General features: G+C 44.5%; 2 protein-coding genes across 5 annotated transcripts in view; one reads left to right on the top strand and one right to left on the bottom strand.

The window, feature by feature from the left end:
- Positions 1–13370: 13370 nt before the first annotated feature.
- On the bottom strand, positions 13371–19604 carry CEP19 (centrosomal protein 19). Of its 4 annotated transcripts, none has more exons than XM_077883886.1 (3): positions 19254–19604; positions 16109–16249; positions 13371–15509 (listed from the first exon to the last, which is right to left on the bottom strand). In XM_077883886.1, the coding sequence occupies exons 2-3, from the start codon at positions 16236–16238 to the stop codon at positions 15148–15150; spliced, it is 492 nt and encodes a 163-aa protein (XP_077740012.1). In that variant the 5' UTR covers positions 16239–16249; positions 19254–19604; the 3' UTR covers positions 13371–15147. The 4 variants fall into 4 exon arrangements, with proteins under 4 accessions (XP_077740012.1, XP_077740011.1, XP_077740009.1 ...); XM_077883885.1 differs by having other exon boundaries at positions 16109–16308; positions 19473–19561; XM_077883883.1 differs by having other exon boundaries at positions 16109–16308; positions 19254–19394.
- PIGX (phosphatidylinositol glycan anchor biosynthesis class X) overlaps positions 17564–25850 on the top strand; it is a 29958-nt gene continuing 21671 nt past the window's right edge. The window contains exons 1-4 of the mRNA XM_077883768.1: positions 17564–17606; positions 19175–19713; positions 19812–19989; positions 24051–24114. Coding sequence (XP_077739894.1) covers positions 17564–17606; positions 19175–19713; positions 19812–19989; positions 24051–24114 — 824 coding nt within the window. The remainder of the gene's footprint in view (positions 17607–19174; positions 19714–19811; positions 19990–24050; positions 24115–25850) is intronic.

Genomic DNA, 25850 nt, shown 5'->3' with positions numbered 1-25850 from the left:
TAAGATTTGATTTGTTTATTCATGAGAGACACAGGTGGAGGGAGAAGCAGGCTCCCTGCAGGGAGCCTGATGTGGGACTCGATCCTGGGGCTCCGGGGTCATGACCTGGGCCCAAGGCAGACGCCCAACCGCTGAGCCCCAGGCGTCCCTCCTCCAACCCACTCTAAACGGACGAATCTCCCTTTGAGGATGACCTGAACTCTGAGCTTTCCCAGGTGCTCCGGCTAATCCTCCCCTTCTCTGAATCTCTTCATCAAGAAGACCTAAGCGCACAGCCCCTTGTGAAGGGGAGCCCCTGGCTGCTGAACCAGGGATTGTGGGAGGGCTCCGGAGAGAAGGCCACAGGGCACGTGAACCCCAGAGAGGTTGTGTTCCTGCACGAGGAGAGGCCAACAGGCAGAGAGACACTTTGGAATATACTGGAGTTAATCTGAGCCACAGGGAATCAGAGATTAGACACAGGAACATCCACGACGAAAAAGAAGGAAAGCAAGTCTCAAGAAGTCTCTCCAGGAGCCATCCGGGGGATTGGTTAGAAACGCGAATTCTCAGGCCTACCCCGACCCAGTGAATCAGAAACAATAGAACGGGCCCAGCAATCGGTGTTTTAGCAAACTCTCCAGGTAAGTCTGATGCACCTGGCAGTTTGAGGAGCCTTGTGGCCAAAAAGAGACTTCGATCCAGGGTCCTGTGAGTCTAAAGCCAGTGAACAGATGTTACCTGCGCTCCCCGCGGCCGCCAGCAGCTGCATTCGGGACCTGGTGGGGGACGTGGGGGAATAAATCCAAGTGACACAGGGTCCTTCATGTTAAGGGAAGACACGATGCAGAACAGGGTAGCAATCGTCACGCAGGGTCAGATGCGCTCCGTGCTAAGGAGGGTGATAGATTCCACTGGTTCCCAAATGGGATCCCTTGGGAGCAGCTTATTGCAAACACAGGTTCCGGGGTACTTGTGTGGCTCAGTGGTGGAGCATCTGCCTTTGATCGTGACCCCGGGGTCCTGGGATCAGGTCCCACATTGAGGTCCCCGCAGGGAGCCTGCTTCTCCCTCTGCCTGTGTCTCTGCCTCTCCCTCTCTCTGTGTCTCTCATGAATAAATAAATAACATCTAAAAGACTAAACAAAACAAAAAACATAGGTTCCTAGATTCCAGCTAATGTAGGAAAAGACATTAAGGTTCGAAGCCGATGGTCAAGAAAGAATTCTTGAGACATCTTTAGTGCAAAAAGGTGATTTTATTAAAGCGTGGGGACAGGAGCTGTGGGCAGGAAGAGCTTACCAGGGTCATGAGGGGAGGCCCATTATATACTCTCAAGTTCGGAGGGGTTAGGGGATAGCATAAGTCTCTAAGGAATTTGGAAGCAAGATTTCTGGGACCTTGAGGGGGTAGCTATTGTGTGGAAAAGGTCATTTATTGCCATCTAATCAAACCTGAGTCATGAGACCCTTCAGATGTATATCGGGTTATGTGCTTGGGGGACATGCCAAGATGTATGTTGGAGGGTTTAGAGATAAAGGAAATTTCTAAAGGAAATTTTGGGTTTATGGTAGACTTACAGGCTCCTGGGGATCAGGCTAAAATTGCCTTTTGTCCTTAGCAAAGTATTAACATCGAGACAGAAGAGTCCCTAGGGGAAGGCCACTCTGCCTGTTTCAAGGACTTGTCAATGGGCTGTGGGCAGAAAGGAAATTCAATAATTTCCTTTCTGCCTTTGTTTCCCACATCACCACCCTGCAAGATTCTGATTCAGCACATTTGTGGAGTTATTGGGTCTATACTTCTAAAAAGCTGCTCAACTTTTCTTTTTTTTTTTAAGATTTTATTTATTTATTCACAAGAGACACACAGAGAGAGAGGCAGAGACACAGGCAGAGGGAGAAGCAGGCTCCATGCAGGGAGCCCAATGTGGGACTTGATCCCAGGACTCCAGGATTATGCCCTGAGCCAAAGGCAGATGCTCAACCACTGAGCCACCCAGGTGTCCCAAAGCTGCTCAACTTTGTCAAAGCCTGCTTTGGGAAGTCCTGGTATAAATAATAGTAAGGAGGGGGTTCTGAGCAGGGAGGAGAGAGCTCCAGCCTGCAGCCGCTGGGAAACCCCAGGGAGCAGAAAGGAACCCTCCTGCCTGGCGAGCCCCTATCCAGGGGCTGTGCTGGTCGGGCCATGGCCCCTGGAGGCCTCCGGGACAGGACAAGCACAGATGTCCAGAACTAGAGCTCTGATTGCGGTTCGGCCCCAGGAGTGCTCTCCCCTTTGGATGGGGGGGAGAGGGGGGCAAGCCTTGTCTGCCTGAGGTATAGATTGATGGGGGAGGCTGGACAGGAGGAAGCAAGCAGAAGGGGGCATGTGGGCAAAAGCTTAAAGGTTAGTGTTTTCACATCCAGCACAGTCAGGCCCTTAAGGACTCAAGGGCCGCTAACCAATAAACTAAGACTGCATTGTTTTTTGTTTTGTTTTGTTTTGTTTTGTTTTGTTTTGTTTTAAAGGAAGGGAGGGACCATTTAGAAAGCTCCAGAAGTGACTGAATTTCAGACAAAACTAAGACTTATGAAGACTCTGTTCCTGAGGCTCTCTGACCAGTCGTGGGCCTAAGAGCCCTGAATTGGTGAGAAAACTATCATCTCCAGTGATTTTCAATATTTGATTTAATAGCAGAGCCCTTGACAAATATCTCAAGGAGAACTCAGAAATGGGGAAGACTTAATACATTAGAACTGAGCTGCTGTGGTTAAAGTCGGGGCCTCATTTCCACCTCCTTAGTGTCCTTCTTTCCCAGCACTCTGGACAGTTACCATTCCCCTCGCCCACCCTGGCTCCCTAGGATGCCACTCCATAGAAAGCATTTTGAAAAACACTGATCTGGGCACCTGGGTGGCTCAGCAGTTGAGTGTCTGCCTTCGGCCCAGGTCGTGACCCTGGGGTCCAGGGATTGAGTTCCACATCGGGCTCCCTGCATGGAGCCTGCCTCTCCTTTTGCCTACGTCTATGCCTCTCTGTGTCTCTCATGAGTAAATAAATAAAATCTTAAAAAAAAAAAAAAAGAAGAAGAAGGAAAGAAAAACACTCATCTAGTTAACCTCCCAACCAAACGCCTTCCTAGATTGCTTTTGGGGACAGTCAGATACTTACTTAACCAAAGTCATCCTTCCTTTTGCTGGAAACTTTGATCCTCAGAAAGTTCTTTTTATTGAGGTGAGATCTGCTCCTAAAATGTCCATCCACTGTGCCTAGAGTTGCTTTCTGGAAGTACTGTGACATTCTTCTATACAAAATTAGTCTTTAAATACTATGCATTAAGAGCAATCTTCTCTTTTCCAGGCAAAAACTCATCCTGTCTCCCCATAGACTCTCCTGTTACATGGTCTAGTTTGTCAATGTCCCTCTTAAAATGAGGTTCCTGAAAGAGAAGCGGCTCCAGCCAGGGTCTGGCCAGGGCAGCACACAATGGGCCATTCCTTCTCCCTTGGTCTGGACATTAAACCTCAATTAGTGTGGCATGGGCTTCCATTAGCTTCCCTGGCAGCCGCTCTGCAGCCTCTTCATACTGAATCTACTGTCAATTAAACCCCCTCTGTCTCACGCTGATTGCCGTTAAGTGAATTTTTTCCCAGCCTGTGCTCCTGCAGTTCATATTTCTTAATATAAGCTCTGGTTACTTGGACACCCATAATATTTCATCCTGTTGGTTTTAGTGCAGTCATTCAAAATATTATAAAATCTTGATTCTGTTCTTCAGTGAGCTATTACTGCCCAACCTCAGTTGCCTTGAATTTTAGTGTTCCTTCTATGCATCTGGAAGTAGATGTACCCCACTGACTTATGTCTGGAGCTCAGGAGAGCACTAGAGGCAAGAGCCTTTTTTTTTTCCGAGTTAAAAAAAATTTTTTTTAATTGAAGTATAGTTGACACACGATGTTGAATTAGTTTCAGGTGTACAACATGGTGATGTGACACGTCCATGTGTTCTGCTCCACTCACAAGTGTAGCTGCCGCCTGTCACCATACAGCTCTAATACTCTAATACAGAATCATTGACTATATTCCCTACGCTGTGCCTTTTCCTGTAACTTACTCATTCCATTAACCAGAAGCCTGTATCTCCCACTCATCACTCATTTTAATAAATCCCCCCATACCCCTCACCTCTAGTAACCATCAGCCTCTCTTCTATATTATTTATGGGTCTATGTCTTTTTTTTTTTTTTTAAGATTTTATTTACTCATGAGACACACACACACACAGAGGCAGAGACATAGGCAGAGGGAGAAGCAGGCTCCATGCAGGGAGCCCGATGGGGGACTCGATCCTGGATCCCCAGAATCACACCCTGGGCCGAGGGCAGATACTCAACCACTGAGCCTCCCAGGCATCCCTTATGGGTCTATTTCTGCTTTTAGTTTATATTTTGGTTTATTCCTTTTGTTTTTTAGGTTCCATGTGTAAGTGAAATCATATGATATTTGTTTTTGTCTCACTTATTTCACTTAGCATAATACACTCTAGATCTATCCATGTTGTTGCAAATGGCAAGATCCTTCTTCTTTATGGCTAGTATTCCATTGTACATTAAAGCTAATATTCCACACCTTCTTTGTCCTTCCACCTATCACTGGACACTGGGCTGCTTCCAAATCTTGGCTATCGTGAACCATGCTGCAGTGAACAGAGGGGTGCATGTATCCCTTCAAAGTATGTCTTCATTTTCTTTGGGTAAATACGCAGTAGTGGAATTACCGGACCATATGGTATTTCTATTTGTAAGTTGTTGAGGATCCTCTACACTGTTTTCCACCGTGGCTGCACCAGTGTACATTCCCACCAACGGTGCAGGAGGGCAAGAGACAATTTTTTAAACTTCCATTTATTGAATACTCGTTGCCAGATACGGCACTGCGCACACACTGCCTTATTTCACCTTCGCTGTCCCAGTGCAAACAGCTCTAACACCCCATTTTACATATGAGGAAATGGAGAGGAAGGGCCAAGATGAAGGCCGTCTGCTCTCCTAGGGGTCTTTCTGGTCTGTCAGTGGTCTGCGAGACAACTGAGCACGCAGGCTCTCCAGGGCACGCAGGCCTCAGCAGCCTCCCCCAAAGAGAGCCTTTGGTTCAGCTGTGGCTGAAGAGCTCAGGTGACTGGGAGGCAGAGCAGAAAAACGACCCCGGCACCTGGCACCTCGTTAGCCCTTTGAAGGACAAGAAGTTGGGGGTAGGAAGGACAAAGATTAGAAACAGCTAGGAAAAGATGAAGTTGGATTTTATTTGTTTGTTTGTTTATTTATTTATTTATTTAAATATTTTAATTATTTATTCATGAGAGAGAGGCAGAGACCCAGGCAGAGGGAGAAGCAGGCTCCCTGTGAGAAGCCAGTTGTAGGATCTGATCTCAGAACCCTGGGATCATGGCCTGAGCCAAAGGCAGATGCTCAACCACTGAGCCACCGAGGCGCCCCTGAAGTTGGACTTTAAAAGCAAAGTTTATTGGGCATAAAATGTTATAAAATGTCACTTCGTCCTACAGGTGTTTTAGTTACATGATCTTGGAATTTGCATTCGTGGCTTTATCAGGCTCACAGAGTCTTCTTTCCTTGCTTTCCTTTCTATGTTCTGTAGGAGGGAAGGATGATTAAGGGAAGGATAACCCCATACAGCCCTACTTTAATGTGTCTGCACAGCATTTATGGTCATATGATGTTTTTCTTATTTACTTATTTCTCCCCACTGAAATGTGAGCTCCTGGAATGTGGATTCCTATCAGCCATGTTCTCCTCTGCATTAAGGACATATTAGGTGCTTAAAATGAATGAATCTAAGTATACAACAGAAAACCTAGCATTTAAAAACAATTATTTAAAAACAATGTAAAGACTGAGCAAGGTTCACCCCGGGATTCACTTTGGATGTGAGTGTAGGGACATTGCTTAAATTTTAAGAAAATATTACTAACATCCTTCCAGGGCCAAGACAAAGCTGCCTTTTGATAGATTAAACACACACACACACACACACACACACACACACTCTCACTCTCACACTGCCCTCTAATGGTCGTGGGGGCTTTTTGTTTTTTACTTTAGCAGTAATAGTTGAGTATCTTAGTTCCCTTAAGATGGAACTAGGGCTGAGGGTCATAATGGCAGAGCCAAGGAGTTGCCAGGGAAGGACTATAAGATGTACAATACACTTGCTACATATGTTCAAGACAATTCTCCTGGCTACTATCCTTTTCCCAACCTTTCCCACCAGATTGCTGCCCCCAGCACTCTTATTCTGGAGTCCCACAGGTTAAGTTGGCTGTACTAGGGTAAGCCTGCCCAGAGACCAAGTCAGGAAGAGAGTGACAGCACTTGCTTGCTAGGGCCAGCTGGAACCCAAAGGGGGTGACCCCTCATATGGCAGCTGTCCTTTATTTGTCTGACTTCTCAACTTGGCCTCTTCATCTTTTGCCTGTTTCCTGTTCCCAGCTTCTCTCCTAGGTGGAAATGTCAAGAGTTTAAAGTTTAAAATATGTCAGCTCATTACATCAAAATATGTCCCCAAAGACCAAAAAGATGTTAATTCTTTTATCATATGGGCTATCAGGTGTCAAAGTATAGTTTAGAAAAAAAAATTCTTTAAACAATTTTTTTTCTCTTTGAAAATTTATTTATTCATGAGAGACACACACAGAGAGGCAGAGACACAGGCAGAGGGAGAAGCAGGCTCCCTACTGGGACCCTGATGCAGAACTCCATCCCGTGATCTCGGGATCATGCCCTGAGCTGAAGAAGATGCTCAACCACTGAGCCACCTAGGTGCCCCCAGAGAGAAATTTTTTAAAAATATTTATTTATTTATTTATTTTTGAGAGAGAGGAGAGAGGGAGAGCAGGAGTAGGGCCAGAAAGGTGGAGGGAGAAACAGACTTCCCACTGAGCAGAGAGCCCAACACGGGGCTCCATCCCAGGACTCTGGGATCATGACCTGACCTGAAGGCAGACACTTAACCAACTGAGCCACCCACACATCCACTATTAATTCTGTCCTTTTGCATTTTCTTCTTTAAATTATTGATGCTGGGGCAGCCCCGGTGGCTCAGCGGTTTAGCGCCGCCTTCAGCCCAGGGCATGATCCTGGAGACCTGGGATCCAGTCCCATGTTGGCTCCCTGCATGGAGCCTGTTTCTCCCTCTGCCTGTGTGTCTGCCCCTCTCTCTGTGTGTCTCTCTCGAATAAATAAATAAAATTTATTAAAAAAAATTATTGATGCTGTTGTCCCAAAGCATAGTAAACATTTTGTACCTACTCAATGATTTTAGGATCTAGCTGATTTTCTTTTGCCTTCTGCCCCTCATCGGTGTTCCCAGGACTTTTTAACATCTGAGCTGTTGCTTGCTCCTCCAGACTCCACAATTTCACAAGAGTCCATTACTCTAGGTGTCATATGCCAGGGCTCTGGCTCCATCTTTCCGTGATTCTCTTTGTTCTGCTCTCATTAAATGATTAGTGTTATCCTCAGGCTGGCTATAGTATTTCCAGGTGTCACATCCAGATATAATCGTGTCCAGAGAACTAGAGGGGACTTTTCTCCAACAAATACAGAACGTCTTTTCCATGAGTCCTTGTGGATCCTCTGTACATGTTATTGGCTATTACTGAGTAACATGCCCATCTCTAAACCAATCATAGACAAAGAAATGGGACCCCTGGGATTTATTGAGACCAATCAAAATTTACCTCTGGATCTGTGACTTATGCAGGAGGAATTATATCTGAACAAATAATATTGGGCCTCTGCAGGCCATGAAGGGGAGAAGGATATTGGGTAAGGTAATCCACAGTATCTGCTATAGTGTGATATGGTGAACCATTGAGAGAAGCTAAAATTTTTGAGCTTGAGGTTTGATGTTAATTCCGTCATCAACACTCTTATAAACTCAACCACCAGAAGTAATTTTGTTTTTAGGGGAGAAGAGGTTAATGATGTGGAGCATCCTTTTTAGTTTGTAACTCCTAGATTGTAGATTTTCATTCAACCCCCACATTCTACTTTCTCTATGTTGAACATCCAATACTACCCTTCCAAATCTGAACAAAAGTTCTTCTGCTCACCTCTCATTTTTACCCCACTCCCTCACTCTCTCCTCTAGCTCCTCCTCACTATAATCAGACGGCTCTGCCAGGTTCATTAAGGAGAAGACTGAAATCATAAACTGCAGCCTGCTCTTGCCATCCTAACCGGTCCCTATCAGTCTTCTGACTCTTCCATTTCTTTTAAACCCAGGTGTCCTTTTCAGACCCCCTGGGAAACTTCCACAGAGTAAATATACTCAAGAAGTGTCTATTAAATGAATGCATTTATTCCATTCCTCTCTAATCTTTTTCAATTCCCATCTCTTATGTGTGTTTATAGAGGTTTTACACACATCTTTAACCCTCTTGTTCATTTTTAGAACAAATGCTCCGTTGACATTAGTTCTGTTGCTTTCTTTTTAAAAAAAAAAGATTTTAGGGAACCCTGGGTGGTGCAGCGGTTTAGCGCCTGCCTTTGGCCCAGGGCACGATCCTGGAGACCCGGGATCGAATCCCACGTCGGGCTCCTGGTGCATGGAGCCTGCTTTTCCCTCTGCCTGTGTCTCTGCCTCTCTCTCTCTCTCTCTGTGTGACTATCATAAATAAAAATAAAAATAAAAAATAAAAATAAAAAAAGATTTTATTTCTGTATTTATTTTAGAGAGAATGCACAAGGTTGGGGAGTAGAAGGGGAATGAGAGGGAAAGAATCTTCTGTAGACTCCATGCTGACCATGGAGCCCAAGGTGGGGGCTCCATCTTACGACCCTGAGATCAGGACTTGAGCTGAAACCAAGAGTCAGGTGCTTAACCGAGCCACCCAGGTGCCTCCCTATTTTGTAATAGCTTTATTGAGGCAAAATGTACATACTTAAATATATAAACACCATAAAATTCACCTGTTTTTAAGTGCACAAATCAAGAATTTTTAGTGGATTTACACAGTTGTGCAAACATCACAAAATCCAGTTTTAGAGTGTTTCCAACACCCCCATCCTCCACTGACCCATGTGCAGTCAATTCCATTCCTCAGCCCCAGTTCTAGGTAACCACTAGTCTGCTTTCCGTCTCTATGCATATAGTTGTCTTTTTGGCTTTTTCATATAAATTAATCATATGATATGTAGTCTTTCATGTCTGGCTTCTTTCATTTAGCGTAATGTTTTATTACTGGACAGCATTCTATCATGTACACATTACATTTTTGTTTCTCCACTTGCCAACTGATGGGCAATTAGAATCTTTACCTTTTTAGGCTGCTATGGACCGATGTCTTTATTTCTGTTGCATAGATTCCAAGGGTGGAACTGCTGGGTAGTATAGGAAGTTTATATGTAACTTTTTTTTTTTTTTTTTTTTTCGCTCATCCATTTGAGAGAGAGAGCACAGACAGGCAGGGGACTGGGCAGAGGGAGAGGGAAAAGCAGACTCCCTGTCAAGCAGGGATTCCAGACACAGACCTGATCCCAGGACGCCAGCGTCATGACCTGAGCTGAAGGCAGACGCTTGACTGACTGAGCCACCCTGGCATCCCAGTTTATGCGGAACATTTATGAAACTGCCAAACTGTTTTCTGAAATGGCTGTACCACTTTATATTCCCACCAACAGTGTTCCAATTTCTCTATATCCTCAAAACACTTGTAATCATCTATCTTTATTATAGACATTCTAGTGGGTGTGAAGTAGCATCTCATTATAGTTTTGCCTTTTTTTTTTTTGAGTAGGCTCCATGAACTTGAACTCCTAGCCCTGAGATCAAGAGTCCTATGCTTTACCGACTGAGCCAGCCAGTTGCCCGTTAATTGCATTTCTTTAATGGTCGATGATATTGAACATCTTTTGAAGTGCTTATTAATCATTTTTTCATACCTTCTTTGGTGAAATGTCTATGTAAGTCTTTTGTTCCTTTTTTATTTTTTAAAGGGATTTTTAAAAAGATTTTATAAATGTTTATTTATTTATGAGAGACACAGAGAGAGGCAGAGACACAGGCAGAGGGGGAAGCAGGCTCCCTGCCGGGAGCTCGATGCGGAACTCGATCCCGGGACCCTGGGATCACGCCCTGAGCCAAAGGCAGATGCTTAACCGCTGAGCCACCCAGGTGCCCCTGTTCATTTTTAAAAACATTTTATTTCTTTAGAAAGAGTACATGCATGAGGGTGGAGGGCAGAGGGAGAGAGAGAATCCCAAGCAGACTCTGAGCCAGGCGCAGAACCTGACTTGGGGCTCAATCTCATGACCCCAGAATCATGACCTAAGTAGAAATCAGAAGTCAGACACTTAAGCAACTGGGCCACCTGGGCATCCCAGTCTTTTGGCCCATTTTTAAATTGGGTTCTCTCTTTTATTATTGAGTTGTTAGAGTCCTCCTCCTCCTCCTCCTTCCTCCTCCTCCTCCTTCCTCCTCCTTCCTCCTCCTCCTCCCTCCTCCTCCTTCTTCTTCTTCTTCTTCTTTTGGTAAGATTTTATTTTTAAGTAATCTCTATACCCAATGTGGGGCTTGAAATCACAACCCCGAGATCAAGAGTTGAATGTTCTACTCACTGAGCCAGCCAGGTACCCTGAATTGTAAGAGTTCTCTTCATATGCTGGACACAGGTGCTTTTTCAGACATATGATCCATGAATATTTTATGTTCTCAACTTTGTCTTTAGAGTACAAAATTTTAAAATTTGATGAATATATATATATATATATATATATTATTTTATAAATCAAGCTTTTGGTGTCAATTCTAAGACCTCTTTGCCTAGACCTAGTGTTAAGCACTGAATGTTTATGTCCTCCCAAAATTCATGTTGAAGCCCTAAGTGATGATATTAATAAGGTAGGTCCTTTGGGAGGTAATTAGAATTAGATGGCGTCAGAAGGGTGGAGCTCTCATGAATGGGATTAGTGCCCTTAAAATGAGTCACAAAAGAGCTGGCTTACTATGCTCTGCAAGCGGGTAGCTTGCAACATGGAAGAGGTTCTTACTAGAAATTGGCCAGGCTGGCATCCCCATCTCAGACTTCCAGTCATGAGAACTATGAGAACTAAATTTCTGTTGTTACCCAGTTAATGGTATTTTGTTATATCAGTCACAAACAAACCCATTGCTCTCAACGAACTGGAGATTCTTAGGGGTCCAACACACTGATAATAACCCAGGACCAAACTGAACTTTCAGGGCAGCTCTCAAAGTAGGAGTTTCACAGGCAGAGCATGTCTAGTCTACTCTTTTTTTTTTTTTTTTTTAAGATTTTATTTATTCATGAGAGAGAGAGGCAGAGACACAGGCAGAGGGAGAAGCAGGCTCCATGCAGGGAACCCGACGTGGGACTCGACCCCGGGTTTCTAGGATCAGGTCCTGGGCTGAAGGTGGCGCTAAACCGATGAGGACCCCACCCCCCGCTCCCCCCGCCCCTCAGTCTACTCTTGAATCAGACTGCAGCCAGATCTGCTAAAGGGGCCAGTAGTTGGAGAAGGGTTAGATTTAATCTAACAACTAGATGAGCTATAATTTGTTTAGATATGGTATTAGGTAAAGAAAACAAGGCCATGTTTTCTTGCTTTAATATGGCAGGTCATTTTTTTTTTTTTAAGATTTTAAAATTTATTTGATGGGGGTGGGAGAGAGAACACAAGCAGGGGGAGCTTCAGGCAGAGGGCGATGGAGCAGACTCCCTGCTGAGTGGGGAGCCTGACATGGGGCTCCATCCCAGGACCCTAAGAGCATGACCTGAGCTGAAGGCAGATTTGTAACTAAGCCACCAAGTAGTCCCAATACGGCAAGGTCTTCTGCATGTTTAGACTGTAGAGAATGAGCCAGAAGGGAATGAAGCTGAAAATGAGAAAGACAGAGGCAGAGAGAGAGAAAGAGAGAATATTGGTGAAGCAAGGTCACAGGAGAAGATAGGATCCAGAGCCCTGGAGGGAAGCCAAATTCTCTGCAGAGTTGGAATTCAGTGAAGTTGAGGAGAGAATTTTCCCATTTTGCTTTTACACTCTGGTATCTGTCTAAATTTTTAAAATAATGGGTATTGACTATGTATTCATTTTATACTGGAAACATTTTAAAAAAGCTCAGCAACATTAGCTTTGGATAAGATATATAATAAAAAAAAATATCCACACCTGCTCAGCTCACATGATCTTTCCCTCCTGCTTTAGTTAGTTGGTACCTCTAGCTCATATAGGCTCATTTTCTTGTTTTGGCTAAACTATGTTAATATCCCAAACGCACAAGTTATGGCTCATTTTGTATCTTACTTATTGTAGATACAAATTTAATTTAGTGAACACAAGATGTGCTCAATAAACATTAAAAAACATAAATTGGGAAAGTGTGGTACAGATGACATTAACATAAAAGAACTATTTTGATACATATGGGAACTTGTATATGATAAAGCCTGCACTTCAAATCACTGGAGAGAAGACAGGTAATTCAGTATATACAAGTGTTAGGACAGGTAGATGGGCATCTGGGAAAAAGTAAAGTTGGGATTCATATCCTGTATCTTATACCAAAATAAATTCCTGTGTGGAAAAAATCACGGGATTAAAAAAATAAAATCTTGGAGGAATGCCTCTCTAAACATGACAAAAATGCAGAAGCACAGAGGAAAATATTGATCAATTTGACTTAAAAAAAATCTGCCTGGAAAAGTCAAAACACAAATGACAAAGGTGGAAATATCTACAACTCTATCACAGATCAAGAACTATTTTCCTTAATAAAGAACTTTTTACAAATCAGTGAGAAGACCAGTAACAAACAGAAAAATGAGCAAATGATGTAGATATACTTAAAAAATTGTCTTTAGTGTATGAAAATGCTGAATCTCACTCATAATAAAAGAAATGCAAAATAAAACTATGAGATACCTTTTTTAAATTATAAAATTGGCAAAGATCAACAAGTTTGATAGTACTATCTGTTGATGAGCATGTGGGGAAAACAAGTACCTTCCTGTATTGCTGATAGTTTAAGTGGTACAACCTTCATAGAAGGTTGGTAAAATTGATTGGTAAAATACACTCCAGTGTCATCTCCTTACCATTTTTCTCTTGCTCAGTCTATATTAGCCACATTTGTGTCCTTGTTCTTCCTCAAGTAAGCCAACACACTTCAGCCCTGGGGGCCTATGCACCTACCTTTCTCTACTATTCATGAAATGCACATCAACTTTTCCTCACCTCCTTCAGGTTTTTACTCAAGTGTCACCTCTAACAGTGAGGCATTCTCTGATTACTATCAAAAAAAGTGGCTCCCAACCCCTCCATCATTCTCTTTTTACCATGCTTTGAATTCCAAGCACTTATCATGTGACATTATTCTATGCATTTATGTTTATTGTCTCTCCTCTCCCACTAGACTGTAACATTGTAAAGACAAGTACTTTGTTGTGTGTACTGCTGCATACCCAGACTCCAGAACAGCACAGGCTCAGCATGTAATAGGTATTCATTAAGTACATACACTGAATGAATGAATGAATGAATGAACCTTTTTGAAGAACAACTTATCAATATCAAAATTTAGACTAGACATACCCAGCAATTCCCCTCTAGGCATTACTTACTGTTTTACAAATGCACAAAATAGAGAATGGTTATTTATGCAGCATTTTTTGTAATAGTGAAAGGAAATACAACCTAAGGTCAACTTTTAAAATATATCATCTACATCTATACAATGGAATACTATGTACATACAGAAGAATCTCTGATTCTAAAAATGTTTTTGCTACCTTTGGCAAATATACATATGGCACATGACCAACTTAAGCCCCTGTTGATACCACTGTTAAGAATGATCCCTTTAGGGCAGCCCGGGGGGCTCAGTGGTTTAGCGCCTGTCTTCGGCCCAGGGCCTGATCCGGAGACCAGGGATTGAGTCCTACTTCGGGCTCCCTGCAGGGAGCCTGCTTCTCCCTCTGCCTGTGTCTCTGCCTCTCCCTCTCTCTCTGTCTTTCATGAATCAATCAATAAAATAAAATAAAATAAAATGAATGATCCCTTTAACGGGGCTTTTAATGGTAAAGAGAGAAGGGATGGATAGGTAAAATTGTGACCAGTTTTTACAGGTTTCTGTAATGAGTATTAATCTCCTCCCAGAAAACAAAGAATATCTGCCAATTACATAATACTGTAATAAGAAGAAAGATGTATCTGTATGCATATAACCTGATTCAACAAAGATCTTCTCTTTCTGGATCGAAACTCACGAATAGGCCTAAGCTGGCAAATGCCTATTATTCATTCATCATGGCTAGATTTCCCTTTTTACAAACAAACCTCTTTATTTATGGGAAGAGCTTTCAGGGTTTTAGCATGCTTTTTAGTACAGGCTTCCTGATCCTGGAGCAGCAGAATTCCCCTGCTGTCTATCAAATGACATCCCCTTGCAGCTGCAGGGCATTCTGTAGGGCTACTCTTCTCCTCCAAAGTTAAGAACACGGAAAACAGACTTAAATACACATACAGACATAAAGCCTAGAGGATAACCGCCTGGTAACCATATATGCCCTCCGATCTCACCAAAGTATAATTTGCTTACTGTTCCTCAAATAAAATGTTCTAATCCCTATCTGTTTACCACTATCCTCCCTCTCCACCCCATTTCCCCGCCCCTTTTTTTCCTCCCAGTTTCTCTCATCTGGAATTCTATAGAAACTTCTAACCAAACACTACCATTACAAGGGCCAGCCAAAGTCCCCTCTCTCTCTACTTTAGGACAAAGTCTTCCTTGACTGTTCTACCCTATGGTAATCTAGGTTCTGACCCTCTTTAACTTTTATCAAGCATTTGGCTCTTTTTGCTGCCTAATTCTGTTAAATTAGTTTTTCACAAGTTTTTGAGTTATCTTCCAATTAGATTGTAAGCTCCTTAAAGGTTCCTATAGTCTAGGTTTCATATATTCCTCATGCATCTACATAGTAGATACTCTACATGTCCTGGTTTTGTAAAGTAACATGGTCAATCCAAACTTGACCCAACATATACATTTAGTGTTCTTTACATATTTTTCTAGAACCATGTTGATACATTTTTTTTTGTATAAACATGGATTTTCTGCTAGCTCAATAAATTCTTTGAGTTCTTGATATCAGAACTCGTCAGCTGACTCTGTGTCCCAGCCACATGACTGCAGTTGTTCATCCTGTGGGAACTCAACTTCGATGTCATAAACGAAATTCGGATCATCCTTCTTCTTCTGATTTTTCTCAAAAAGTTCATCCATGATGCTCTTTCTTTTAGCAAGTTCCTTATCATCTAGTTTGTTCAGGTCTTCCTCAGGATCAATTGTTGTTTCCCGTTTAAATTGTTCCATTGTTTCTGCCAAACTTTGCCCCCATAAGTAACCTCGTAAAAAACTGAATAACTTCTCTAGCTGCCTCAGGGGCACTTGTTCCAGGTAATTCTTGTGTCGTGGATTATTCTTCAATTGTTCAGCAGCTCTGCTGCAATCTAGGAGGGAAAACAAAACCATATACTACACGCAACACATACACCACAAACTACTGAAAGCATTATCTGCTGTTAGAGCCAAGCAGCTAAGTGACTTCTTCAGAATGAATTATTTTGCAGAACTGTAATTATTCCTTTATATCGAGCTTTGAGTGTGTGGGGGTAGGAGGGATGCATTTTTTATTTCCTTGACTTAGTATCACTTTGAGGAGATGTTAAACACTTGTAACTCAAGAAAATATCTGAGATGAAAAGATAGTACTACAGTTTTAGATATTTGTACTGGTACTAAGAAAATATCAAGACTACAAATAAAAAACACATTTGGAGAGAGAAAAGGGAGTCAATATTATTAAATAATGCTATCTCATTTAACTCATCACAATTCCGAAAGGGTGGTATTATCAATTCCCATTTACAGTGAAGCTCACTGACAATAAGTAATTTAGCTGGAACTCACATATTTACCCTGATGGTCATGATTTGAACCAAGGCCTGTACAACTCTGAAGGCCAAGTTACTCCATTATGAGACAAATCATTCGTACTAAGTGATTTAGAGAATATTTAAGATAGGAGGCAAGATAAAACATGAGGTACCTGAAAACTTTGAAAAGTTTCGGACTGGCATGATGCGTTGGCGACTTTTCTCCTTCATTTCATTCTCATAGATTAAGATAATAGCTGGAGGCTGGAACCTAATTCCACATTTCTTGGCAGTGCACATCATTCTCACATACACTTCAGGGTAAATCAGAGGAAATCTGATGAAAATGTGTTAGTCACATAATGACTTCCTGCTAAAGGGGAAAAAAATTTAAGTGTTGGATAAATCACGATCCCCAGTACCCCTCCTCCCCAGCAGATTTGGCTCTAGTCCATCCAGTTCTAGAGATGCATGCTCAGCGTATCAAATTTCAATATTTGAGAGCTACCTGAAAGTTCAGTTTAGCCCTGGGTTATCCTTAGTCTGTTGGATCCCTGGTTCAGTGAGGCATGCAGCTTTGTCCACACATGAGCCTGGAAATGTAGTTCAGTCTGGACCTCTCCATGTACTGCCCTCTTAACCAAAGATTGTACATGTGCCCCTGAGTCAGCCTAAGAATCAACTTTTAGGATCTTTTTTATTTACCAATTAAATGAGTATGTACAAGCATCCTCTATGGCAAGATACTAAGATTATTTAACCTTAAACATTATGTCTTTAGAAGTTTATCAGACCAGGTCTTCTCTGTACTTTCCTAATCATTTTATTCATCAATTTTTAAAAAGATTTTATTTATTTATTCATGTGAGAGAGAGAGAGAGAGAGAGGCAGAGACACAGGCAGAGGGAGAAGCAGGCTCCATGCAGGGAGCCCGATGTGGGACTCGATCCCAAGACCCCGGGATCAACGTCCTGAGTCGAAGGAAGACATTCAACCGCCAAGCCATGCAGGTGTCCCTACTCATCAAGTTTTTTATGATTACTTATTAAATGATTTATCTTTCCTTCTATTCTATATGCCACATGTGGGCAGGGAACATATCCACTGTTCACCAGAATATCCCAGCAAAATACCATACATACTTGTTTAATTTAATGTCCTGGGGCGCCTGGGTGGCTCAGACAGTTGAGCAGCCAGCTCTTGGTTTCAGCTCAGGTCATGAGCTTAGGTTCAAGCCTGTACTCAGCCGGAGTCTGCTTCTAACCCTCTCCATCCGGCCCTCCCCTCACTCACACAAGACTGCTCTGGCTCTCTCAAGTAAGTAAGTAAATAAATAAATACAATCTTTTAAAATAATTTAATGTACTAATATAAGACACAGCCCATGTATAACCTTTAGGTGTTTATAGGTCTGATAAAAAAAAATGCAAACCCATTACAGATTGAACCTCTACATATACAAGGCAATAAGGTTGACATGGTTTTTATTTCAACTTAATTTGTCTCATAATGTTTCTTCAGTTACAAGAAACACAGTTATTTATTTTGTAGTTAATACTTTCTATTCCCTCTTCCTGGTCCCCAATGCCAAAATACACTTAATTATAGGGACTGCTTTAGATGGGACTATGATATCCTCAGGAAAACCTGCAAATGTCAAGGAACCTAGAGGTAAAGCAGCACAGGGTGATGATATCTTCACAAACTTGATTCTGCTAGAGAATTACCAAAGGAACATGGTACATTGGAGAAAACTGGGGACAGGGTCAGGGAGGAGGAGGAGGAGGAAACAAATATAAAATGATCCTTGATTGTTTTTTTCTACATAGTTTTTTTTTTAGTATACTACTTTTTATATTATACATCTATCTATTGCCTTGTAAATTTAATGACTTACATGATTTTGTCCTCAGATGCTTTACTAATGTGGACATTTCTATGACTGTCAAGTGTTTTGTCCTATGGATATACCATTCGCTCCTTATTGTTAGATGTCAGAATTTTTACTATTAAGAAATTAATTATAGGGGCATCTGGGTGGCTCAGTGGTTGAGCATCTGCCTTTGGCTCAGGTCACGATCTTGGGGTCCTGGAATCGAATCCCCCAGCCAGCTCCCCCGCAGGGAGCCTGCCTCTCCCTCTGCCTGTGTCTCTGTCTCTCTCTCTCTCTGTCTCTCAATAAATAAATAAAATCTTTAAAAAATAAATTAATTATAAAGAACTACTTTTTCAAATTACTGTGCTCTGATCTGATGCAAATGATCCTCCTCCTCTTCTTCCTTCTCTTCCTTCTTCTTCACAACTACTACTCCCACATCATTAAAATCTGGTCTGTTAGTAAGCTTTCTAGGAGATCCCACTGAGCACAATATAAATTCCACAGACTCGAGCAAATGGCTCGATGTATGCAACTGATAACAATGTAGTCTTTTTGGCTACAGAGTCTTTCTTTTTAAAATTTAACTTTTATTTGTATTAATGTTTATATCATATAAAATGTAAACTAATTCTGAGAATTGTAACAAAAAAAAAAAACTTGTCCCCTGCCCTCCTTCTCTTTTTTTTTAATTTCATAGTCACCTCCTGTTGCTATTGTGGTGACCTCAAATGTTTTTTTTTAATCTTTATTTATTTACGATAGTCACACGGAGGGAGAGAGAGAGAGAGAGGCAGAGACAGAAGCAGGCTCCATGCACCAGGAGCCCGACGTGGGATTCGATCCTGGGTCTCTAGGATCACGCCCTGGGCCAAAGGCAGGCGCTAAACCGCTGCGCACCCAGGGATCCCGCCCTCCCTCTTTTAAGAGGCAACCAGTTTCAGTTCTTTTAAGTATTTCTCCCAAAATTTATCTCCGTATTTCTTAACGCCACGTTTATACTGCTATTTTCAGTTTTCCATTGCACCTTCCAACATCTTTCCTCTTTATTATTTATTTATTAATATCTAATTTTTTATCCGACATCTTTCCTCTTTTTTTAAATCAAATCAAATCAATTAATTTATTATTTATTAAAATTTTTTTATCCGCCATCTTTCCTCTTTTTAAAAATTTAATTAATTTATTATTATAAAAATTTTTTTTTTTAATCCGACATCTTTCCTCTTGCAGACACCTGTCCTAGCTCCAATCTGCACCTAGGTCTACTTACACATTCAGTTTAACTCATTAAGACGGAGGGACCCCTTTCCCCCAACTCCCCGGGCGTCGGTGACCCCATGATTCTGCTAAACACCCACAGCACCGAAAAGTGTACGGATTTCTGCCAACAGAAGGACGATCCTTCTTCCAACTCACGACCCCGCTGGTGCAAGACTGACCTTGCCCTTCAGAGAAGATACGGAACGTGCATCTTCTGCACGGGAGGCTCTTAGGCCGCCGCGAAGGGGCTGCTCCCACCCGAGCGCAGCGCACGGAGCAGCACGGACTTCGACTTCGGGGCCGGCGGAGGCTGGCGCTGCAGGGAGAGGCCGCAGCCGTAGTCCCGGCGACGTGACTGTAAAGCGAATTCCCGCGCCGAAGGGCCGAACCCCAAGTACCTGGAGGCGGCGGCGGGAAACTGCCGGGCCGGCTCGCGGGACGGCGTCGGAGGTCGCGGCCCGCACCGCGGCCCAGGGTCACCGTCAGGGTCCCCGCCCCGCCGGTCGTTCCCACAGCAACAGCGCAGGCGTCCGCCACAGCGCGTGCGCCGGCCCTCGCCCCGCCCCCTGCCGGAAGCCGAGGGGCGGGGCGGCGAGCCAACGCGGCGGGGCTTCCGGCTCCCCGCAGCCCGGGTCCCCCGCAAGTTCCGGGGCTGCGGGAAGCCGCGGACGCCAGGGCCGTAGGCGCGCGGCGCCGTCTTCCGTCCCGGTCGCTCGCTACGCGGCTGCGCGCTCTAGGAGCGGCGGGCGGCGCGCGCAGGCTTCTCCGGCCGCATTTCGTCCCCGCGTGCTCCGTGGGGGAGCGCGTTCTGCGGCGTCCTGGCTGCCAGGGCCGTGGGCGTCCAGGCGGTGGCCTGGCTGCTCCTCTGCGAGGCGGCGGGGCTCTCCGGCACACCGGCCGCCCCCGCCGGAGCCGGTAAGGAAGGGGACGGGGGGGGTTGCTGGAGGGTCCGCGGGGGGGGACGCGCGCGGGGCTGGACCCGCGCGGGGCTGGAGGGTCCGCGTGGGCGGGGGCGGGGCTGGAGGGTCCGCGTGGGGGGGGGGGGGCTGGAGGGTCCGCATGGGCGTGACTGGAGGGTCGAGGGGGCGTGGCCGGAGGGTCCGGGGGCGGGGCTGGACGGTCCGCGGGGTGGGGGGGACGCGTGGGCGTGGCTGGAGGGTCCGCGGGGGCGTGGCCGGAGGGTCCGCGGGGGCGTGGCCGGAGGGTCCGGGGGCGTGGCTGGAGGGTCCGCGGGGGGCGTGGCTGGAGGGTCCGGGGGCGGGGCTGGAGGGTCCGCGGGGTTGGGGGGACGCGTGCCGGGCTGGAGGGTCCGCGGGGGGCGTGGCTGGGGGGGTCCGCGGGGGCGGGGCCGGAGGGTCCTCGGGGGGCGTGGCCGGAGGGTCCGGGGGCGGGGCTGGAGGGTCCGCGGGGGCGTGGCCGGAGGGTCGAGGGGGCGTGACCGGAGGGTCCGGGGGCGGGGCTGGAGGGTCCGGGGGCGGGGCTGGAGGGTCCGCGGGGTTGGGGGGACGCGTGCCGGGCTGGAGGGTCCGCGGGGGGCGTGGCTGGGGGGGTCCGCGGGGGCGGGGCCGGAGGGTCCTCGGGGGGCGTGGCCGGAGGTCCGGGGGCGGGGCTGGAGGGTCCGCGGGGTGGGGGGGACGCGTGCGGGGTTGGAGGGTCCGCGGGGGTGTGGCCGGAGGGTCCGCGGGGGGCGTGGCTGGAGGGTCCGGGGGCGGGGCTGGAGGGTCCGCGGGGTTGGGGGGACGCGTGCCGGGCTGGAGGGTCCGCGGGGGGCGTGGCTGGGGGGGGGGTCCGCGGGGGCGGGGCCGGAGGGTCCTCGGGGGGCGTGGCCGGAGGTCCGGGGGCGGGGCTGGAGGGTCCGCGGGGTTGGGGGGACGCGTGCGGGGCTGGAGGGTCCGCGGGGGCGTGGCCGGAGGGTCGAGGGGGCGTGGCCGGAGGGTCGAGGGGGCGTGGCCGGAGGGTCCGGGGGCGGGGCTGGAGGGCCCGCTGGGGGCAGTACGCGGGGAGCACGCGGGGGCGCTGGAGGCCCCGGGGGGTGCGGGGAGGGGGGCGCCCGAGGCGCATCGTCCCGCTGTACTTCTCCCGGCCTCCGCGCGGCCCGGGCGCCTGCGGGGTGAGCCCGCGGTGGTCACAAGCCGGCCCGGTGCTTGCCGCCCCCGGAGAGCCGGGCTTCGGGGTTCAGAGGTGGTACTGGCCGCCCTCCACCTGAGCGGTCCTGAAGACCTGCGGCCGTCACGTGTCCGGATGCGTGGAGCCTGGTCCCCAGGGGCTCCCCGCAAGGCCACGGAGAAGGCATGGGCAGGGAGGACAACTAGTTTTGTTTTACAAACTTCTTTGGTGCTTCGTTGGACTGGGCTGGAGCTGTTCTATGGCCACAGGCCGGGCAAGCGAGTTGGTGGGTCGCAGTGTGTGCTGGCTGCTGTGGACCAGCCCTCGTGGAGCTTGCAGAGTAGTGGGGACGTGCAGTAGTCGTTACAATCAGGAAAGTCCATACAAATTAGGTAACTTTCTCCATCTGTAGAATGAGGATATTAGACTAGCCAGTCCCTGCTTTTGTCTTCACATTTTAGGTTTCCAAATTTATTTGAAGTATTATGAAGCCAAAGTGAATTTTTAGACAACTGGACTTGGTGCTACGGAAAGACTTCCAGCACTAGCATTTTCTTTTTTTAAGGTTTTATTTATTTATTCATGAGAGACACAGAGAGAGAGGCAGAGACAGAAACAGGCTCCATGCAGGGAGCCCCATGTGGGATTTGATCCCTGGACTCCAGGACCACACCCTGGGTCAAAGGCAGGTGCTAAACCACTGAGCCACCCAGGGATCCCGGCATTTTTTTTTTTTTTTTAAGATTTTATTCATTCATGCATGAGAGACAGAGAGAAAGAGAGAGAGAGAGAGGGGCAGAGACGACACAGGCGGAGGGAGAAGCAGGCCCCATGCAGGGAGCCCGACGTGGGACTGGATCCCAGGACCCCAGGATCACACCCTGGGTTGAAGGTGGCTCTAAACTGCTGAGCCACCCGGGTCTGCCCCAGGACTGACATTTTATGAATAGAAAGAGGTCCATTTCCAGAGCCAGTTCAAGCCACCATAAAGTACTATTTAAGGGGAAAAATCTTTTTAAAAAATTTTTATTTATTCTTGAGAGAGAGAGAGGCAGAGACATAGGCATAGGGGGAACAGGCTCCTGCGGGGGAGCTGGATGTGGGACCCCGTCCCAGGATCCCGACCTGAGCCAAAGGCAGATGCTCAACCACTGAGCCACCCGGGCGTCCTTAAGTGGAAAAATCTCGAAGGTCAATTCAGATGCAACAAATTAATTTTGATAATGGTATTTTGGCTTTAAAAATCATAAGTAATCTATTTGCTCTACTATTTCTAACTTAGTCTTTCTACCACCCCAAGATGAATGTGATTTACTATTCTCTAGTATATGTCCCAATAGAATTTAAGCCTATTAATCTGACCTTTTTTTCCTAATTTAATCTATAGCTAGATATAAATCCTTACTCTCCACCCCTATTAAAATTTAACATAATGAAACATCTGGATTTGTACAAGCGCTACCCAAAGTTATTTTTTGGAAATGATTATATATGTTTCTCTGAAGCAAATAAGGGTTTTTTTTAAATAGCTAGGAAAGTGAAAATATCTTAGGCTTTAAAACTCTGGTAAATCTTGCTTCTGATCAGTAAGTGTTATGGCCCACAGCCAGTTAGAACTATTTATTAGAGTTTCCTCCTGTGTGCAAATGGCAGTAATATTGCCTACCTATTTTGCTAGTTTATGAAAGTTAAAACACATAAAAGCCCCAAGTAGAGGATTTGTCACATGGTTATCATTTAATAAACATTATTTTTCCATACTTTTTACCTTCCCTTGGATATTGCAGTGTTTTCATTTTCATATCATTTTATTTCAAGGGACTTTTCAGGAATAAATCTAATAGACTTAGCATCACACAGTAGTGTATGATTTTCTTTGTTTGTTTTAATGTTTTTTCCATGTACTTCCTTCTGGCTTTTGAAAATGGAGTAAAGTTCCATAGCAAGACACCTAGCAGAATTGATGGTCATTAGTAGCTGAATCGTGTATTTACTTATTTTGAGAAAGAGAACGTTAAACAGGCTCTACACCCAGTGCAGAGCCTGTTTGGGGTTCATCTCACAACCCTGAGATCGTGACCTGAACCCTATGAAGAGTCAGATGATTAATTGACTGAGTACCCCTCCCCCCCGCCCCACCCAGCGCCTCTGAATTTTTAATTTTATGATGCTGACATTGGGTGATAGTTTTAATATCTGAATTCTGCATGATGTTAGTACAGTGAGATTTTAGGTTATTCTAAGTTTAAAAGGAATCCTTTGAATCTTTGAAAAGCCTCAAGTTTTTGTTTCTCTGTTTTAAACATTCCCAACATCTTCACAAGGTATAAATGTTCCATCTTCTCAGTTTTACAGGTGTGGATGGTAGGATACAGAAGTTGGCAATATGTATGTGAAACACAGTTTCAGTGAGCTAGGATTAAATCTGAAAATTCCTGTCTTTAGGCATTCTGTTCCTTTTGGTGTCCTGGGATCATCTGAATAAAATAGTATGAATGACAAACACTTATATAGAGCTCTTAACTGTGTGATAAACCCTGTTCCCAATGCTTCTACATGTATTAAATTCTCATGACAAGTAGCAGAGAGATAAACTATATGGTCCAAAGTCACATAGCTTTAAGTGACAGACTGGGATTTGAAAGTAGGCAGTTTAACTCCAAAGTCAATGTTCTTAATGCCTATGCTGTATTAGAAATAGCTTTTTAGGTAGCTCAGATTGCTTAAGTTTTAAAAGCCTTTGTTTTGTTTATAGGTTGGTTAGATTTTCCAGGCAAGTAAGGCCTATTCAAACAATTATTTTCTAATTATGTAAATATTCTTTCATTTAAGTGCTTATTTGAATGTAAAAAGTCTTCTGGTTCTTATAGGCAAAAAGGCCACTTGTTCTGAAATTATTTTGAGGCAAGAAGTTTTGAAAGATGGCTTCCACAGGTAAGTTGCCCACTGACTTTTACTTATGTCAGAATACTGTTTCATATAATTTAGGGCAAAAATCAATAACTGGGAAATGGATAAACTGAAAATCTCTTTCTTACAAGTGTTATAAGTGACAGATTTATCATATGTGGCTCACAGTTTGAAATAATGATTAAAATGACCGTAGAGAAGAGAAAGCAAATGTTTGTTATTTACCGTGTGTAATATCTATCTATCTATCTATCTATCTATCTATCTATCTATCTATCTATCTATCTGTCTATCTATCTATTTATCTATCTATCTATTTCCTATATATGGCCAGATTCACTTGAAGTCTATATAGTGAATCATCACTATATAGAAGATTCACTTAATCTTCACAGTGGCTATAATGATAACTTTCTTGATTTTCACTTGATCTTAGCCAGAAAGCCAAGAAGTGATTGCCTTTTTCGCTTTTCAGATGAGAGAAGTAGGGTTCAGCGAATTTAAATTAGTAGAAATCAGGGTAGAGCTCTGACTCAAATTTATGACTATCATACTCCAAAGCCGTGACCTCACGTATTAAGATATTATATCACCCTAAATCACTGTTTCTGATTTATAAGACTTAGTTCCAAATGACCAAGCTGTTTCCAAAATAGATATTATTCTCAGGCAACCCTCTCTAGTCCCCTCCCTCTCTGGGAGCATTGTACTCTATCTTTCATTAAACTTTATTAGCACTCAATAAACCTTGCTTTGCTGCCCACTAAAAAAATAAATAAATGTATTCTCAATAATGAATATTTGCCAGTATTGAAGATATTTAAAGGACTGATAAAAAGTCATAGCAACTGTTCTGTAAGAAAACTTCCCAAACTTTGAGTTTTTAAGGTAATTAATTTGAAATGATTCTGATATTTGATTTACAAATTCTGATATATCGATTTTTAAAATTTTGCGTTTTATTTATTTATTTATTTATTTTTATTTATTTATTTATTTTTTTAATTTTTATTTATTTGTGATAGAGAGAGAGAGAGAGAGAGAGAGAGAGGCAGAGACACAGGCAGAGGGAGAAGCAGGCTCCATGCAGGGAGCCCGACGTGGGACTCGATCCCCAGTCTCCAGGATCAGGCTCTGGGCTGCAGGCAGTGCTAAACCGCTGCGCCACTGGGGCTGCCCTAGAACTTCCTTTTTAAAACATATTTTCGCAAAGTCCAAATCAGTAAGTTTAAAGTGTTTTTCACAGACTTTTTCATAGAACTGTCTGGTTAACTGAGGGTCCAGATAGTCATTTGTTACATCTCTGGTGATAAGAAATGATTTTCCCGAGCCCTTGAATAAAGTGGACACACAACTCTCATTTTCTCCTCCTATTGCTGTAATAGGCAGAGGGACACATCCATGTTATTAAAAATTAATTTCAAAACACTTAAAATAATTCTGGGGACACCTGGGTGGCTTGGCAGTTAAGTGTCTGCCTTTGGCTCAGGGCGTGATCCTGGAGTCCCGAGATCAAGTCCCACATCGGGTTCCCTGCATGGAGCCTGCTTCTCCCTCTGCCTATGTCTTTGCCTCTCTCTATCTCTGTATCTCATGAATAAATAAAATCTTTTAAAAAATAAAAATAAAAATAATTCTGTATTAGAAACTTGACTGCCTCTTTTTAGAAGTCATACTGGACTGGTTTAAGTGCACCAATTTCACTGTTACTAACATTTAGGAAGCAGGAGAGTATTCCAGCTAGCTCAAACTGGTGGTTT

Source organism: Canis aureus, chromosome 35 (assembly GCF_053574225.1).
Source record: "Canis aureus isolate CA01 chromosome 35, VMU_Caureus_v.1.0, whole genome shotgun sequence".
Lineage (NCBI taxonomy): Eukaryota > Metazoa > Chordata > Mammalia > Carnivora > Canidae > Canis > Canis aureus.
The sequence above is the reverse complement of the archived record's forward strand: the minus strand, read 5'-3'. Positions and strand labels throughout refer to the sequence as shown.